The sequence below is a fragment of the Saccoglossus kowalevskii genome, chromosome 1, assembly GCF_978046115.1.
Source record: "Saccoglossus kowalevskii chromosome 1, keSacKowa6.1, whole genome shotgun sequence".
NCBI lineage: Eukaryota > Metazoa > Hemichordata > Enteropneusta > Harrimaniidae > Saccoglossus > Saccoglossus kowalevskii.
In genome coordinates, this window is record NC_140641.1 from 704196 (window position 1) to 723390 (window position 19195).

General features: G+C 35.3%; 1 protein-coding gene across 5 annotated transcripts in view; it reads right to left on the minus strand.

The window, feature by feature from the left end:
• Positions 1 to 19195, minus strand: part of LOC100374861 (uncharacterized) — a 104299-nt gene that overhangs the window by 34208 nt on the left and 50896 nt on the right. For 2 of the 5 annotated variants that reach the window (XM_085498216.1, XM_085498222.1), the window contains 5 exons: positions 15441 to 15492; positions 10305 to 10473; positions 6438 to 6586; positions 5388 to 5506; positions 4598 to 4837 (listed from right to left, as the gene is read on the minus strand). In XM_085498216.1, the coding sequence (XP_085354342.1) occupies positions 4598 to 4837; positions 5388 to 5506; positions 6438 to 6586; positions 10305 to 10473; positions 15441 to 15492 (729 nt within the window). Of the gene's footprint in view, positions 1 to 4597; positions 4838 to 5387; positions 5507 to 6437; positions 6587 to 10304; positions 10474 to 12293; positions 12382 to 14649; positions 14671 to 15440; positions 15493 to 19195 lie in introns of those variants that run through there. The other 3 variants (XM_085498234.1, XM_085498229.1, XM_085498224.1) reach the window with 3 other exon arrangements.

Below are 19195 nucleotides of genomic sequence, written 5' to 3' on the forward strand. Positions count from 1 at the left end.
GATTGTAATGTACTTCGCAAAGTTTTTGGTGCCCAATACTCGCAACACTAAAATAATTAAACAAGATATCTTTTTGACTCCCATGTGCGAAGCACAAAATGGGAGTCTTTGCAGTAAGTGTGTCTGTATGTGTGTGTGTGTGTGTGTGTGTGTGTGTGTGTGTGTGTGTGTGTGTGTGTATGTGTGTCCGACTGTTCCACTGCTATCTCAAGAACCATACATCGTTTTTTGATGAAACTTGGTGCATAGATGCTCTGGGCCAATGCGCAGATTTGATTAGGTTTTGGTAAAAATCCATGCTCGTTAATTACCTAATTTGCATGATAATTAGCTAATTTTTAGCTGTTCTATGACTGTTCCACTGATATCTAAAGAACCACTCATTGGATTTTGATGAAACTTGGTACATAGATGCTCTGAACATATGCGCAGATTTGATTAGTTTTTGGTAAAAATCCGTGCATTTTAATTACCTAATTTGCATGATAATTAGCTATTTTTTAGTGGTTCCATGATTGTTCCACTGATATCTAAACAACCACTCATTGGATTTTGATGAAACTTGGTACATAGATTTTCTGAACTAATGCTAGGTTTTGATTAGTTTTTGGTAATAATCCGTGGATACTAATTACCTAATTTGCATAATGATTAGTCAATTTTCGGTTTTTCCACTGATATCTCAAGTACTAATCATCACATTTCAATGAAACTTGGTACATAGATGTCATATGACACTGCACAGACCTGATAGTTTTATGGTAATATCAGTACATGTAATTACCTAATTTGCATAATTAATTATTTTTCAGCTTTTGATATAAGTAGTGAGCATTACATTTCAATGAAACTTAGTACTTACATTCTCAAGGACTATGCAGAGATTGATTGTTTCGGATAAATATTTGTGCATATTAATTACCTAATTTGCATAATTAGTTAATTTTCAGCTTTTCCACAGGTATCTCAAGTACTAATCATCACATTTCAATGAAACTTGGTACATAGATCCTTTAGGACTATGCAGAGACCTGATTAGTTTCAGGGTAAATAATTGTGCATATTAATTACCTAATTTGCATAATTAATTTTCAGCTTTTCTACTGATATCTAAAGTACTAATCATCACATTTCAATGAATCTAAAATTATGCAGAGACCCAATTAGTTTTTGGTAAATATTTGTGCATATTAATCATCTAATTTGCATAATTAACCAATTTCCAACTTTCACACTGATATTTCAGGTACTACCTTAAAAACCTTCAAATAAGAGCCACTTTGTAACACTTTCATTTCTGGGTGGTGCTTATTTCAGATGACATGTTGACAACCCTGTAGCCAGTGGCTCTTAAACCAGGGTCATCAAACTTTTTCATTGTGAAATAGGGAAGGGGATAGGCAAACACACACACAACCAAAACAGACAAGTAATTATTCATGATGTATCATTGCAATTAATTTATTCTGTAAAAATACTGTTATGGGAATAACAAATGTCAAATAAATACGACGATTCAACGTTTCATCGACAATGTGTAGCAATGCCTGAAGTCACGTTTCACTGACAATGCGTAGCGATGCCTGAAGTCGGATTTGGTAGCACTCTCAGTGTCTGACCCAACACTCGAATCACTTGTACAATTGTTTACCAAGTTTGGTACGGCAAACTTTTTTCTTGAAAACTGGGAATAACTTGCTGTGGCTGGCGTGGTGGTTGATTTGGTGACAATATAAAATAGTTTCGGATAGAATTGATCTGACCAGCAGCGACAGGAGAGGACATACTTGCAAAGGAAGCATGGAATGAATGATAAAAATGATGCCCAATCCCTTGTATTTATGGCAAAAACAATAAATAAAAACACGTTTTTATATAGATTTGTACAGCTTGGGTACTTGGGCATTGTTTTAATTGCGCTAGACGTCTGACAGTACAGCTTTGGTTTATAGTTCCTGTTTCATAATCAAGCCAGCTTATAATGATATTCACGTACTTCACAGTCCACGCAAACAGGGTCAAACTATAGCCCCACCCCTATATAACCAAATACGAAACGATACCGAGAAAGTAACAATTACATGTATTAAAAATAATTTCCTGTGACCAATCGGAGAGACGAAATCATTCACGAAAGCCCAGGCCTGTTACAAAGCATTTTCTGATTGGTACAAGTTCAGATTATTTTCAATTCTCACAATTAGCTAATTTAAATATTTGGGTCAGGCGGGTCACGTAGACTTCACTTTGCTGTAAGACAAGTTGATCGCACAAGTTTGTGGAACTAATCCATTCGACTTCAATTTTGATTATTTTCGGCAAGAGAGTCCTCTCCAAACTAATGCCAGTTATTTTGTTACTTCCCTGAACATTTTGTCTCGAATCATCCAAAAACGAACGTCTCAAATAAAATGCAATATATAACCCAAAATCACGATCAGCGAGAGTGGGCTGCGTAATCATTACATTCTCACAGTCGGAGCTACGTCACAATCCCTCAAACGTTGCCATGACCGGATTAACATCTCTGTTTTCCCCCACGCTAACCAAATTCCCCCCACGCTAAGGAAAAAATCTTTTGTTTTCTGCTGACTTCCTGTTCCGGTCCGTCTGTGAGAATGTATTTTCGATACCTCCGATTTTCCGATAAAGACGTTCTAAAATCGTGACGTTCTTTACTTGGTTATAAAGACAACATTGACAATGAATATCTCAACGTGTCCTTCGGTGTTTCGGCAAAAAACATACTAGTAGTTACTATGAATAGTTTGTGAATTGGTCGATTGTGTGTCAGAAATATAAAATGGACAAGTTGACAGTCACATTCACGCTCTCAGTGCATTTCTTTCGTCTATCATTCTTCCGTTCTCAATTACACAGGACATCAGGCAAGTTATGGGGATAATCTTTATTTGTCTCACACCTTCTGTGGGGCAATAAACAATGCAGGTGGAAGTCAGGCGCGATAAGCTCGGTGTCTGCCTGATTGTAAACAACCGGGTGGCTGGCACTTAAATCTGGGTTCTTATTGACAAAACCACTCAACTCTTGGTGGCTCTTAATGGAGGGTCAAATGTAACAAATTTTCACTGAGTGGCTCTTAATTGAGGGTGGCGCTTATTTGCGGGTTTTTACGGTAATAATCATATATCAATGAATGTTTATACATGGATGCTGTAGGACAATAGACAGACCTGGATAATTGTGGGTTAAAATCTGTACATATTAATTACCCAATTTGCATAATTAACCAATTTTAAGCTTTCACACTGATATCTAAACTACTAATTTCCATTTTAATGAAACTTAGTACAAAGATGCTCTAGGACAATGTACAAACCTAATTAGTTTGGGTTAAAACTCTGTTCATATTATTTCCCCAATTAGCATAATAAATCATAATATTTTTGGTTCTAATCACATTTCAATTAAACTTGGTACATAGAGTTTTTATTACATTGCGCAGACCTCATTAGTTTTACAATCAAATCTGTTCATGTTAATTTTCTGATTTGCATAATTAGTTTTCAGCTAAGTAATTTCAAATTATATTTAATGTGTCTCCAATACTCTCAGCACATGGGAGTTCTTTCTAAGCTTTCTTTGATTAAAATGTCATTTTACTCTTGATCATATTATTTTATTCGCCTTGAATTTCAAATCGATTCAATTACATATCGAACTTCTGTACATGTTTTTGTCTACTGCCCTTCTGCGTGCAAATAATGAGGTCATACTCATGCCACAATAAGTTGAAGCTGATGCCATGTTGATGCCATGAGACTGCGAAGCTGAGGCCACGATGATGCCACAAAATAGCGAGGCGAAAACAGCTTCAATTTTCAATGACGCGAAGCTGATGCCACAATGATGCGATGCTGAGGCGACAACGAAGCCATGCGTAGGCGACAATGATGCCACAAAAGCCAAAGCTTCCGCGAGAACTGTACTGTAATTGGGTCTCTGCATAGTCCTAGGTTCATTGAAATGTGATGATGAAGTTTCAATAAAATCCAATTAGTGGTTCTTTATATATCAGTGGAACAATCATGGAAAAAAATTAACTAATTATGCGAATTAGGTAATTAATATCCACAATTATTTACCCTAACTAATCAGGTCTCTGCATAGTCCTAGAAGATCTATGTAGCAAGTCTCATTGAAATATGATGATCAGTACTTGAGTTATCAGGCGAAAAGCTGAAAATTAACTAATTATACTAGTAAGGTGATTAATATGCACAAATATTTACCCCAAAACTAATCAGGTCTGTGCAGTGTCCTATGATATCTATGTACCAAGTTTTATTGAAATGTGATGATTACTAATTGAGATATCAGTGGAAAAGCCAAAAATCTATTAATCATTATGCAAAATTAGGTAATTGCACATATTTTTACCCAAAACTAATCAAATCTGCGCATTAGTTCAGAGCATCTATGTGCCAAGTTTCATCAAAAATCAATGTATGGTTTTTGAGATATCAGTGGAACAGACACACAGACACACTAACTGCAAAGACTCCTTTTTTGTGCTTCGCACATGGGAGTCAATAAAATATCAGACAACCAGGTGAAAACTGTACAAACTATTTACTTTGTTTTGTTTTTCTTGCTTGTTTCTTTGTTTTTCAATCCAGGGACTTTCTTTTTCTTCTTTTTGATATGTATAGATTCTTCTGGGTGTGGTGGACTTGGTGTATGAGGACCTTTACGCAGTACTGGAGACTTATAGCGACATTTAGATGGTGGTGAATCCATGATGAAGTGAGAGGTTGCCCCTCCTTTCTTATTGTGAGAGGCCTCTTTGGATGGAGTACGAAGTCCTTTACTCTCTCTAGAAATTCAAAAATAATCTAAAATAAAATCCTGGATATCCCGGACTGTCCAAGAACATTTATGTACCAAGGTTCATTTAAATCTGATAGAGTGGTTCTTGAGATATCTGTAACTAATTATTATGTAAATTATATATTTAATATTCATTAATTTAACCAAAAATTATTAGGCTAAGTTCAATTGATTCAGTTGAGTGGTTCTTGAGATGTTGGTGGAAAAGCTGAAAACTTACTAATTATTTGGTAAATTGTGGTTAATACACATGGATTACAATCAAAAACTAATCAGGTCTTTGCATTGTCCCAAATCATCAATTTACTAAATTCTATTGAAATTCGTCAAATTCGTATATCAGTCAGAAGACATATAAATATATAGTACATACACACATTCAGGCAGTGTAACCACAATGACTCACACTGTGTGCTTTGATAAGTAAATATGGACACAATTTCAACTACATTGTAGGGTTTCTAGACAGAGAAATATCAACTTTACATATATTTCTATGAAATAATCATCTACATAGATAAGTCATCATCACTTACCTCAATAAATCAGGCAGAGTATGACGTTCTTTGTGTTTATCACGATTTTTACATGGAGGAGGACTTGGAGAATAAGGTGGTCTTTTACGTCTAGCAGGAGGACTCTCATCTGACATCATCTGCCAGAGGAAAGTGGTGAATATAAAGAATAGCAATGTTTAGAATCATGTCTGATATTTATTGTGTCTTTAAAGTAATATATGGGAGAAATACATGTTGTAAAACAACAAGGATTTGCATTATCAGTTTAAGAAATATATAAAGCTGAAAATGAAAGGTCAGAGCATGTCGGAGATCAAGATCGGAATTTGCAAATTCTTTGATTTTGATGATTTTTTTCACATTAAAATAGCTATCATTCAGCCACTTCAAATCTAGTCATCAACAAATGTATGTGCATATATGTGACATGATGTATAATTGTATATATAAAGTTTGAACATGACCGGTTAAGGCATGTCAGAGATGTGCTCTGTAATAGCATTTGTTGGCCACTCGTTGGCCATTTCAATCAAATCTAAAAAAAATATGTGCATGAAGATCCCATAATGCCCTCTGTACCCTATTTTCCAAGTTTGAACAAAATCTGTCCATACACACAAACAAAATCTGGTTCTGGAAAGTTAGATTTTTTAACATTGGCAAAATAGTGTGATTCAATGTCAAGAAACAAAGGGAAGTGAAGGGCTCTCTGCAAAAGTTAATTCTTAGTGCTGTGAAATATTATATAAAATAATTTCAGTATGTAGACAGGGAACAGAGATCCTGTCAACTGTCTACATACGTACTCATATGTTAACCCTTTCAATGACAAAGTGATGTTGTTAAATTTTTTACAAGATCACCAATCTTATAATATGTCCATTTGTTGTCCAAAGTTGACGAATTGTAGACAGTACTTGTTTATTTATACTGTACATTTTTGCTACAACAAATATGGCAGTCAATGACAATTTTACAGCAATATTTTGGATTATAGCGAGGGACCAAGATCAATTTTGAAGAAAATATTTCTGTAATCGTCAGAAAAAAAAAGTTTATGATATTAACCTGTTTTTCAATAACGACACTTTCATTCTCCTTTTCCCTTTTTTCTTTTTCTATTTCCAATTCCAACTCTCTCTGTAATTGTTGTCTTCTCATCTCTAGAGTTAACTCTCTCTCAAAGTCAAGAAGGCCTTCATTGCCTTCCCAGTCATCTGTTGAAAGACAGCATGCATGTCAATATATTGTCCAACACAATACTGTCCCAATCTTGATGGTTTCAGACCTAGTGGTCTTGGGTAACCCCTCAATTTGATTTTTTTCAACAAAAATGAAAATTATATGCCAAAAACATTTGAAGCAATGGGTATGAGGCGATTTTAATGCCTACATGTATGTTTCAGGTAAACCTAAATAATTGCCTCAATCTTAATTGATTTGACGGATTCAGAAAAAATCCAAAGCCTGATAGTTTCCTGCAAAATAAAAGAATTGTCTCAATATCCTAATGGTTTCATGTAAAGCAACATGATTGTCTCAATATCCTAATGGTTTCATGTAAACCAACAGGATTGTCTCAATATCCTAATGATTTCATGTAAACCAACATGATTGACCCAATATCCTAATGGATTCATGTAAACCAACATGATTATCTCAATATCCTAATGGTTTCATGTAAACCAACAGGATTGTCTCAATATCCTAATGGTTTCATGTAAACCAATAGGATTGTCTCAATATCCTAATGGTTCCATGTAAACCAATAGGATTGTCTCAATATCCTAATGGTTTCATGTAAAGCAACAGGATTGTCTCAATATCCTAATGGTTTCATGTAAACCAATAGGATTGTCTAAATATCCTAATGGTTTCATGCAAACCAACAGGATTGTCTCAATATCCTAATGGTTTCATGTAAACCAATAGGATTGTCTCAATATCCTAATGGTTTCATGTAAACCAACAGGATTGTCTCAATATCCTAATGGTTTCATGTAAAGCAATAGGATTGTCTCAATATCCTAATGGTTTCATGTAAACCAACATGATTGTCTCAATATTCTAATAGTTTCATGTAAACCAATAGGATTGTCTCAATATCCTAATGGTTTCATGCAAACCAACAGGATTGTCTCAATATCCTAATGGTTTCATGTAAACCAATAGGATTGTCTCAATATCCTAATGGTTTCATGTAAAGCAACAGGATTGTCTCAATATCCTAATGGTTTCATGCAAACCAACAGGATTGTCTCAATATCCTAATGGTTTCATGTAAACCAATAGGATTGTCTCAATATCCTAATGGTTTCATGTAAACCAACAGGATTGTCTCAATATCCTAATGGTTTTTATGTAAACCAATAGGATTGTCTCAATATCCTAATGGTTTCATGTAAACCAACAGGATTGTCTCAATATCCTAATGGTTTCATGTAAACAAACAGGATTGTCTCAATATCCTAATGGTTTCATGTAAACAAACAGGATTGTCTCAATATCCTAATGGTTTCATGTAAAGCAACAGGATTGTCTCAATATCCTAATGGTTTCATGTAAACCAACAGAATTGTCTCAATATCCTAATGGTTTCATGTAAACAAACAGGATTGTCTCAATATCCTAATGGTTTCATGTAAACAAACAGGATTGTCTCAATATCCTAATGGTTTCATGTAAAGCAACATGATTGTCTCAATATCCTAATGGTTTCATGTAAACCAACAGAATTGTCTCATTATCCTAATGGTTTCATGTAAACAAACAGGATTGTCTCAATATCCTAATGGTTTCATGTAAACCAACAGGATTGTCTCAATATCCTAATGGTTTCATGTAAACCAACAGGATTGTCTCAATATCCTAATGGTTTCATGTAAACCAACAGGATTGTCTCAATATCCTAATGGTTTCATGTAAACCAACTGGATTGTCTCAATATCCTAATGGTTTCATGTAAACCAACAGGATTGTCTCAATATCCTAATGGTTTCATGTAAACCAACATGATTGTCTCAATATCCTAATGGTTTCATGTAAACCAACAAGATTGTCCCAATATCCTAATGGTTTCATGTAAACCAACAGGATTGTCCCAATATCCTAATGGTTTCATGTAAACCAACAGGATTGTCTCAATATCCTAATGGTTTCATGTAAACCAGCAGGATTGTCTCAATATCCTAATGGTTTCATGTAAACCAACAGGATTGTCTCAATATCCTAATGGTTTCATGTAAAGCAACAGGATTGTCTCAATATCCTAATGGTTTCATGTAAACCAACAGGATTGTCTCAATATCCTAATGGTTTCATGTAAACCAACAGGATTGTCTTAATATCCTAATGGTTTCATGTAAAGCAACAGGATTGTCTCAATATCCTAATGGTTTCATGTAAACCAACAGGATTGTCTCAATATCCTAATGGTTTCATGTAAAGCAACAGGATTCTCTCAATATCCTAATGGTTTCATGTAAAGCAACAGGATTGTCTCAATATCCTAATGGTTTCATGTAAACCAACAGGATTGTCTCAATATCCTAATGGTTTCATGTAAAGCAACAGGATTGTCTCAATATCCTAATGGTTTCATGTAAAGCAACGGGATTGTCTCAATATCCTAATGGTTTCATGTAAAGCAACAGGATTGTCTCAATATTCTAATGGTTTCATGTAAACCAACAGGATTGTCTCAATATCCTAATGGTTTCATGTAAACAAACAGGATTGTCTCAATATCCTAATGGTTTCATGTAAACAAACAGGATTGTCTCAATATCCTAATGGTTTCATGTAAACCAACAGGATTGTCTCAATATCCTAATGGTTTCATGTAAACCAACAGGATTGTCTCAATATCCTAATGGTTTCATGCAAACCAACAGGATTGTCTCAATATCCTAATGGTTTCATGTAAACCAACATGATTGTCTCAATATCCTAATGGTTTCATGTAAACCAACAGGATTGTCTCAATATTGTAATGATTTCATGTAAACCAACATGATTGACCCAATATCCTAATGGTTTCATGTAAACCAACATGATTATCTCAATATCCTAATGGTTTCATGTAAACAAACAGGATTGTCTCAATATCCTAATGGTTTCATGTAAACCAACAGGATTGTCTCAATATCCTAATGGTTTCATGTAAACCAATAGGATTGTCTAAATATCCTAATGGTTTCATGTAAACCAACATGATTGTCTCAATATCCTAATGGTTTCATGTAAACCAACAGGATTGTCTCAATATTCTAATGGTTTCATGTAAACCAACAGGATTGTCTAATTATCCTAATGGTGTCATGTAAACCAACAGGATTGTCTCAATATCCTAATGGTTTCATGTAAACCAACAGGATTGTCTTAATATCCTAATGGTTTCATGTAAACCAACAGGATTGTCTCAATATCATAATGGTTTCATGTAAACCAACATGATTGTCCCAATATCCTAATGGTTTCAGGTAAACCAACATGATTGTTTCAATATCCTAATGGTTTCAGGTAAAGCAACAGGATTGTCTCAATATCCTAATGGTTTCATGTAAACCAACAGGATTGTCTCAATATCCTAATGGTTTCATGTAAACCAACATGATTGTCTCAATATCTCAATGGTTCCATGTAAACCAATAGGATTGTCTCAATATCCTAATGGTTTCATGTAAACCAACAGGATTGTCTCAATATCCTAATGGTTTCATGTAAACCAACAGGATTGTCTCAATATCCTAATGGTTTCATGTAAACCAACATGATTGTCTCAATATCCTAATGGTTTCATGTAAACCAACAGGATTGTCTCAATATCCCAATGGTTTCAGGTAAACCAATATGATTGTCTCAATATCCTAATGGTTTCATGTAAACCAACAGGATTGTCTCAATATTCTAATGGTTTCATTGTCCCAGTCTTACCTGTTTCAGGTAATTCTACAGGATTGTCCCAATCTGGTGGTGGTGTGTCACTATCAGGAGATCTATTTTTTCTAATCAACATATGCGGACTGATGTCACAGCTTCTACTCTTGGAAGATTCTCCTACATCTTTGTCTTTGTGGCTGCTACGGTGTCGAGATTTTTCTTGCTAGAATGTTACAAAGATTTACAATATAACATTACAAGTCAATAATTTCAATGATATTAAAAACAAATCAATGTGCATGCCTGCCATAATGACAGGTTTGTGTACCAATTTTCAACGAAACAGGTCCAGGCATGACCAAGAAACTCAAAAATCCCAAAAGTAACAAGCCTCATTTTGTATTATTGGTAATTGATCTCAATGTTCAACACAAGTTGCATGTAGAGATACATGTACATGTCTACCATACATTATCTGTGTGTCAGCATTGCATAGAATCAGTGCATGTACATATACATGTACATGTCTACCATGCATTAGAGTTATGTAAATGGGTCTCTAGGTGGTAGGGTAATTAAGCGTCTCAGTTTTCACGAAGATACAAGTTGAGCGTACGCTCACTTTCAAAAGTAAGTGTGAAGCCAAACAATGGAAAGCTTGAGTGTGCTTACTTTTAAAAGTAATTGTGGGAAGAAACCATGAAATACTGTTAATGTAATGAAAGCTACGCTCAGTTTAACATATCGTTGATACAAGTTCGTTTCAGAGGTCCAATCCAATCTGGATTCACATGAGTGTGACGTGACGCAGCCATATTTTATTAAATATTCACGCAGTTTGACCCCTATGACCTTGTAAGATGGACACGTAAGGTAATGAGGGAGTATGCTCACTTTTATGTGTAATAGTAGGTATGGGACCAACAATGGAATGTGAAGTGTGCGTGTCTGATTTCAAGTAATCATAAATCGCTAGTGTATATATGAAGTTTTTGAGAGTACCAGTACTATTTTAATTTACGCAAGATAAATGCCGGGATCGACCACAATTATATTTAATAGTAATAAAGATGCAACTCTGACGTTTGTTTTTTCTTAAGTGTTTTCATTTGTCGGCGTCTGTAAACAACGCTAAGTGACAACGAGTTGTTGCTCACACTTGCATGAAGTGAAAGTGTGCACACATACAAGAATGACGTTTTTAATGAAATGTACATTCCTATTTTGCTCATATGTTCGGGTCAACTTTCATAGATTTACACTACAGCAATGGCAGTGCAGTGAACGTCACGACATTTATGCCAATACGTTTGAAGTGCGTGAATCATTCCGTGATCGTACAGTTACGAATCATTTGGCTTCGATTAGCTGACCCTCATAAAAATATAACTTTACACATTTGATCGAAACTACATTGGTAAGCCATATACATATATGCTGTTTTTCTGTTACTTTGCATTACGCTGCTTCTCTTAAAAATATGTTTGAAAACAGTTGTATAATCATTGAGCGTCGTTATAGATGCCGACAAATAAAAACAATCGGGTCAAAACTAACGTAAGCATTGCATCTAAATTACTATATTGTATTCGATGGTCGACCCCGGCACTAAAAACTCTATGCATAGAATGACGACTAAAGTGTGCATTAAATAATTCTAGTTTCTTGTAATGAGTCACGCATGTACTCCCCAATCTGTGTAATTCCATTGTTTTTCCCATGCCAACTTTTACAAGTGAGCGTACGCTCTCTTTCTACGACCTTGAGTTGGACGCCATGCATACAGTACTTCACATAATTGCACCCCTTCTCGATTTAACTTTTGATAACATGTGTTTCCATCTTCATCAGTCAAATATGACGTGCAATAACAAAATAAATATAGCAATGTGACGAAACACTATTTATTAACACTTCCTAAAACTGCAGCAAAACAGTGACGGCAATTATCAATCTATTTGTTTACGTTCTGCACAAATACGTAGTGATTGCTATCCTAATACAGTATAGGCCATCACACTTGTTTCCGTTCTGCACACATACGTAGTGACTGCTATCCTAGTACAGTATAGGCCATCACACTTGTTTCCGTTCTGCACACATACGTAGTGACTGCTATCCTAGTACAGTATAGGCCATCACACTTGTTTATGTTCTGCACAAATACGTAGTGACTGCTATCCTAGTACAGTATAGGTCATCACACTTGTTTATGTTCTGCACACATACGTAGTGACTGCTTTTCTAGTACAGTATAGGCCATCACACTTGTTTACGTTTTGCACACATACGTAGTGACTGCTATCCTAGTACAGTATAGGCCATCACACTTGTTTACGTTTTGCACACATGCGTAGTGACTGCTATCCTAGTACAGTATAGGCCATCACACTTGTTTACGTTCTGCACACATACGTAGTGACTGCTATCCTAGTACAGTATAGGCCATCACACTTGTTTACGTTTTGCACAAATACGTAGTGATTGCTATCCTAGTACAGTATAGGCCATCACACTTGTTTACGTTCTGCACAAATACGTAGTGATTGCTATCCTAGTACAGTATAGGCCATCACACTTGTTTACGTTCTGCACACATACGTAGTGACTGCTATCCTAGTACAGTATAGGCCATCACACTTGTTTATGTTCTGCACAAATACGTAGTGATTGCTATCCTAGTACAGTATAGGCCATCACACTTGTTTACGTTCTGCACAAATACGTAGTGATTGCTATCCTAGTACAGTATAGGCCATCACACTTGTTTACGTTTTGCACACATGCGTAGTGACTGCTATCCTAGTACAGTATAGGCCATCACACTTGTTTACGTTCTGCACACATACGTAGTGACTGCTATCCTAGTACAGTATAGGCCATCACACTTGTTTACGTTTTGCACAAATACGTAGTGATTGCTATCCTAGTACAGTATAGGCCATCACACTTGTTTACGTTCTGCACAAATACGTAGTGATTGCTATCCTAGTACAGTATAGGCCATCACACTTGTTTACGTTCTGCACACATACGTAGTGACTGCTATCCTAGTACAGTATAGGCCATCACACTTGTTTACGTTCTGCACAAATACGTAGTGATTGCTATCCTAGTACAGTATAGGCCATCACACTTGTTTACGTTCTGCACAAATACGTAGTGATTGCTATCCTAGTACAGTATAGGCCATCACACTTGTTTACGTTCTGCACACATACGTAGTGATTGCTTTCCTAGTACAGTATAGGCCATCACACTTGTTTACGTTCTGCACACATACGTAGTGATTGCTTTCCTAGTACAGTATAGGCCATCACACTTGTTTACGTTCTGCACACATACGTAGTGACTGCTATCCTAGTACAGTATAGGTCATCACACTTGTTTACATTCTGCACAAATACGTAGTGACTGCTATCCTAGTACAGTATAGGCCATCACACTTGTTTATGTTCTGCACACATACGTAGTGACTGCTATCCTAGTACAGTATAGGCCATCACACTTGTTTACGTTCTGCACAAATACGTAGTGATTGCTATCCTAGTACAGTATAGGTCATCACACTTGTTTACATTCTGCACAAATACGTAGTGACTGCTATCCTAGTACAGTATAGGTCATCACACTTGTTTACATTCTGCACAAATACGTAGTGACTGCTATCCTAGTACAGTATAGGTCATCACACTTGTTTATGTTCTGCACACATACGTAGTGACTGCTATCCTAGTACAGTATAGGCCATCACACTTGTTTACGTTCTGCACACATACGTAGTGATTGCTTTCCTAGTACAGTATAGGCCATCACACTTGTTTACGTTCTGCACAAATACGTAGTGATTGCTATCCTAGTACAGTATAGGCCATCACACTTGTTTACGTTCTGCACACATACGTAGTGACTGCTATCCTAGTACAGTATAGGTCATCACACTTGTTTATGTTCTGCACACATACGTAGTGATTGCTATCCTAGTACAGTATAGGCCATCACACTTGTTTACGTTCTGCACAAATACGTAGTGATTGCTATCCTAGTACAGTATAGGCCATCACACTTGTTTACGTTCTGCACACATACGTAGTGACTGTTATCCTAGTACAGTATAGGTCATCACACTTGTTTATGTTCTGCACACATACGTAGTGATTGCTATCCTAGTACAGTATAGGCCATCACACTTGTTTACGTTCTGCACAAATACGTAGTGATTGCTATCCTAGTACAGTATAGGCCATCACACTTGTTTACGTTCTGCACACATACGTAGTGACTGCTATCCTAGTACAGTATAGGCCATCACACTTGTTTACGTTCTGCACACATACGTAGTGATTGCTATCCTAGTACAGTATAGGTCATCACACTTGTTTATGTTCTGCACACATACGTAGTGACTGCTTTCCTAGTACAGTATAGGTCATCACACTTGTTTACGTTCTGCACACATACGTAGTGACTGCTATCCTAGTACAGTATAGGTCATCACACTTGTTTATGTTCTGCACACATACGTAGTGACTGCTATCCTAGTACAGTATAGGTCATCACACTTGTTTACGTTCTGCACACATACGTAGTGACTGCTATCCTAGTACAGTATAGGTCATCACACTTGTTTATGTTCTGCACACATACGTAGTGACTGCTATCCTAGTACAGTATAGGTCATCACACTTGTTTATGTTCTGCACACATACGTAGTGACTGCTATCCTAGTACAGTATAGGCCATCACACTTGTTTATGTTCTGCACAAATACGTAGTGATTGCTATCCTAGTACAGTGACTGGGTGGCAAGAACCAGTCTTTGACACTCAAAGATAAAATAACAACACTGTACGCTGCTGATGTTTAATATATATATGTATGTCTTGCTGTTATTAAAACAACTTATTGGCAATGTTATCACAGCAGACTGTGTTGATCAAGCGATTTATTATCACACTTTTGCATTCTACATGTTGTTGAGCAATAACTTGTATGCTCCCTGAAATCCCCCTTTATAAAAAATGGCAACTAGCATCATGAGACATTTTTAATTATTTGCCAAATTTAGAGTAAAAAACAGTGAATTAAACAGAAAAACATTTAGGCTTTTGTCTGAAATGACTGAACAAATTTTAGAAATAAAATAAAATGTACAAATGCGATGACCATTGAGCATCTGAATTACTGTACCTTATATCTCAAATCTTCAACATGCAATTTATCTCGTCTTGAATCTGGTGATCTGTAATACATAAACTGAATAAGCAACTCCCATAGTACATTTATTTAAAAGCAACTAACAGAAACTCTCATAGTATACTTCAAGCAACTCCCATAGTACATTTATTTAAAAGCAACTAACAGAAACTCTCATAGTATACTTCATTACATTAATAGCAACATCCACAGTATATTAATTAATAGTTACTCTTGTATTAAATTACCATACTTCCAACTCTTTATTTCAGACAAAGCACTGCACACCAAACCCTTTCGCATCCTGATGAGAAAACATCCCATCGCCAATGCCAGTGAATGATATTTTACTCAAACAATGGAAAGACTCTGGTTTCAAGGTGTTTTATCTATTTACTGACAAAACAATCTCAACTTCAATCAAAGAAAGCTTAGAAAGCTTAGAAAGAACTCCAGTGTGCTAAAGGTATTGCAGGCATGAAGTTAGCACATATGCTTCTATTAGAGCAAATATAGCATTTCACACTATAACTGCAAGCAATTATCTGGAGGGTTCCAAGTAGTTATGGTTTAATAATTTTAAATATTTAATGAAATAATGACCATACATTTGTATATGACTTGATATTTTGGTCATATTTTAACAGACAAAATTATAGCACTAGTTGCATGTCCCTATTAGCAATAGTACTTATATCACATTGATTTCAACTCAAAACCAATCAGGTTTGCGCATTATTCCAGAGCATCTATGTATATGTCATGATTCATTGAAATCTGTTGAATGGTACTTGGGAAATAAATGAAAATGTCTAAAATGTGCTAATTACCGGTAATAAGCAAATTAGGTTATTAATATGCATTGCTTTTTTAACCCAAAACTAATCAGGTCTGTGTCTATGCACCAAGTTGAAATGTAAAGATTAGTACTTGAAAAATCAGCAGAAAAGCTGAAAGTTTACTAATTATACAAATTAGGTAATTAATATGCACAAATATTAACCCAATACTTCTCAGTTCTGTGCATTGTCTGTCCTATGACATCTATGTACCAAGTTTCATTGAAATGTAATAATTAGTACTTGAAATATCAAAAGCTGAAAATTGATTAATTATGCAAATTATGTAATTAATATGCAGATATTAACTCAAAAAAATATCAGATCTGTGCATTGTTTTATGACATCTATGTACTAAGTTTCATTGTAATGTAATGATAAATAAAAAATTGACAAATGAAATTAGGGAAATAATATGCATGGGATTTCTTCCAAAAACCAATCAGGTCTACGCATTATCCCAGAGCATCTATGTACAAAGTTTCATCAAAATCCAATGAGTGGTTCTTTAGATATCAGTAGAACAGCTAAAAATCAGCTATTAGGTAATTAATAAGCACAGACTTTAACTAAAACCAAATCAAATCTGCGCAATAGCCCAGAGCATCTGTGCATCAAGTTTCATCAAAAACCAACATGTGGTTCTTGAGATACATGTATGAGTGGAATGGACAGAAACATACAGACAGGCTACAGCAAAGACTGCCTTGCACATGGGAGTAAAAAATGTAACATCAAGAATTACAAAAACAGAAAATGCCTACACGAGTCTGTGGCATTGAAATCACCTGCCAGTTGAGGTATGTATGGCATGTAATTTATTAATTATTCAAGTGGATCGAGGATTGGGTGTTTTTTGAAGGCTAAGGGTCAAAATACCGTAGTTTTCCGGTTAATCGCCCATGCCCGGGTAAGTTCCCATGCCCCGGCAACCACTCAATGCCCACTTTTTCTACACTTGTAATAAGAAAAAATAAAAAAATCTATTTTTTGTTCATTGTACAGTTGACTTCCTTGTAGTCTGTTGTGATTCTGATAACAATTATTGAAAAACAAGACATGACATGTCATGTCATAGCCCTCGCTCAGAAAACAATTTAAAACTGATATTGAACTGGGTTTGTGTCAGAGTGAATTTATTCATTGTGAGCTGTACTGTCCGTTATTAATTGTTCAGAATTGATGTGGAACAATTTTAGTGGGGGGATGGGGTAAACATATATAAATTGTCTCAGAAAAGCCAAATAAATAACTTGATAAATATATAATGCGATGTGCACATGTAAACAATTATTACACGTCTCTGTACCAACTTTGAACAAAACTGGATGACACATATCTAAGAAAAAGCTGGTTACGACTAGAAAAAGCTTGTTTTGTTTTTTTAGATTTTTGAGGGAAAAAATGGCCTCCAAGAAGTAACAATTTATTCAATCAAAGAAGTCATGAATGACACTGCCTTCGCTTGTTGTCATTTGAAAGTTGCAACATAAAATTTAATCAGTTTTTGACATAGACTTAAATTGGCAAGTTTATAGCACTCTTCATCCTGGTCTCAGCAAGAAAACCAGATAGCAACAAACAAGTACAACAGCTAAAATGACAAGTAAGTATGCAAATCAGATCTGCAAATATGTAGAAGAGTCAGTGTTGTGTCTGTTTGGATAAAGACACTGCCAATCACCGAAGTGTTCCAGTAAAAAACCTGATGATCCTTGGTATACAGTACCTGTGACAACAACTTTACTTCCCGGTTCGTCACGTAAAGATCTATATGTAGGTTGTGGCCCTGAATCAGTTTCAATATCTCTAAATAAGGACAAGAGTACTTCTCATATGACAATGATACAAATAAAGTGCAAGAATCCAGAAAAATATTATTAAGTTTTTATTATCATACATTAATGTTAACAAATCATGTGAAATTAAACTTTAATGTACAGAGAAACACATATTTATGCTTTGGTTGATAGCACTTCTCAAAAAAAAAAAAAAAAAAAAGAGGACCTGTGAAAATAGTATCCAATTGTCAGACATGCAGCGAATAGTATGCTTTTCTAATATATGCAGTTTCAGTGGCTCTGCTTTGTGAGAAAAAAATCAGTTTACACTGTGCTATTTTAAACATGTTCTGCTAAGTATAGAATGAACTAATTCCCCAGTCTGTTTCCACTCCACAAAGTTGTCAAATTAATATCAAAAAAAATATATCAAGAATATGCATAATGCCAAAGTACTTGTGTTTTCAATGTCATTAAAATCTGACCAGGGATATGCAGAAAATTTCACTTGAGTTGAACCAAATGGATGCCAAGATATCTAAAGAAATAAAAAAATACTATTGAGAAAAATACAAAAAAATACATCTAATATAAATACAGATAGAATTGCATACAAGCAGCCTATCGGCTGAGATAGCTCCGCTGTTAGCAATGCACATTTCAATTAAAGAACTGAAGACATCATTAGAAAATGAACAATATGAATAGTATCAAAGCAATCGGACTTACAGTTTTCAACAAGAAGTCGAAAACATCACTTTTTACCAAAAATGACAAAAGTATTTACCAAAATTAGAGAATTTAAGATATCATCACAAAATGAACAAATCTGAGAGAGGTCCACATGTAGTACCTATATATGTAGTATCAAAGCAATTGGACTTGCGGTTTTTAACAAGTCGAAAATATCACTTTTTACCAAAAATGACAACAAGCAGCCTGTCGGCTGAGATAGCTCCGCTGTTAGCAATGCACATTTCAATTAAAGAAGTGAAGACATCATTAGAAAATGAACAATATGAATAGTATCAAAGCAATCGGACTTACAGTTTTCAACAAGAAGTCGAAAACATCACTTTTTACCAAAAATGACAAAAATATTCACCAAAATTAGAGAATTGAAGATATC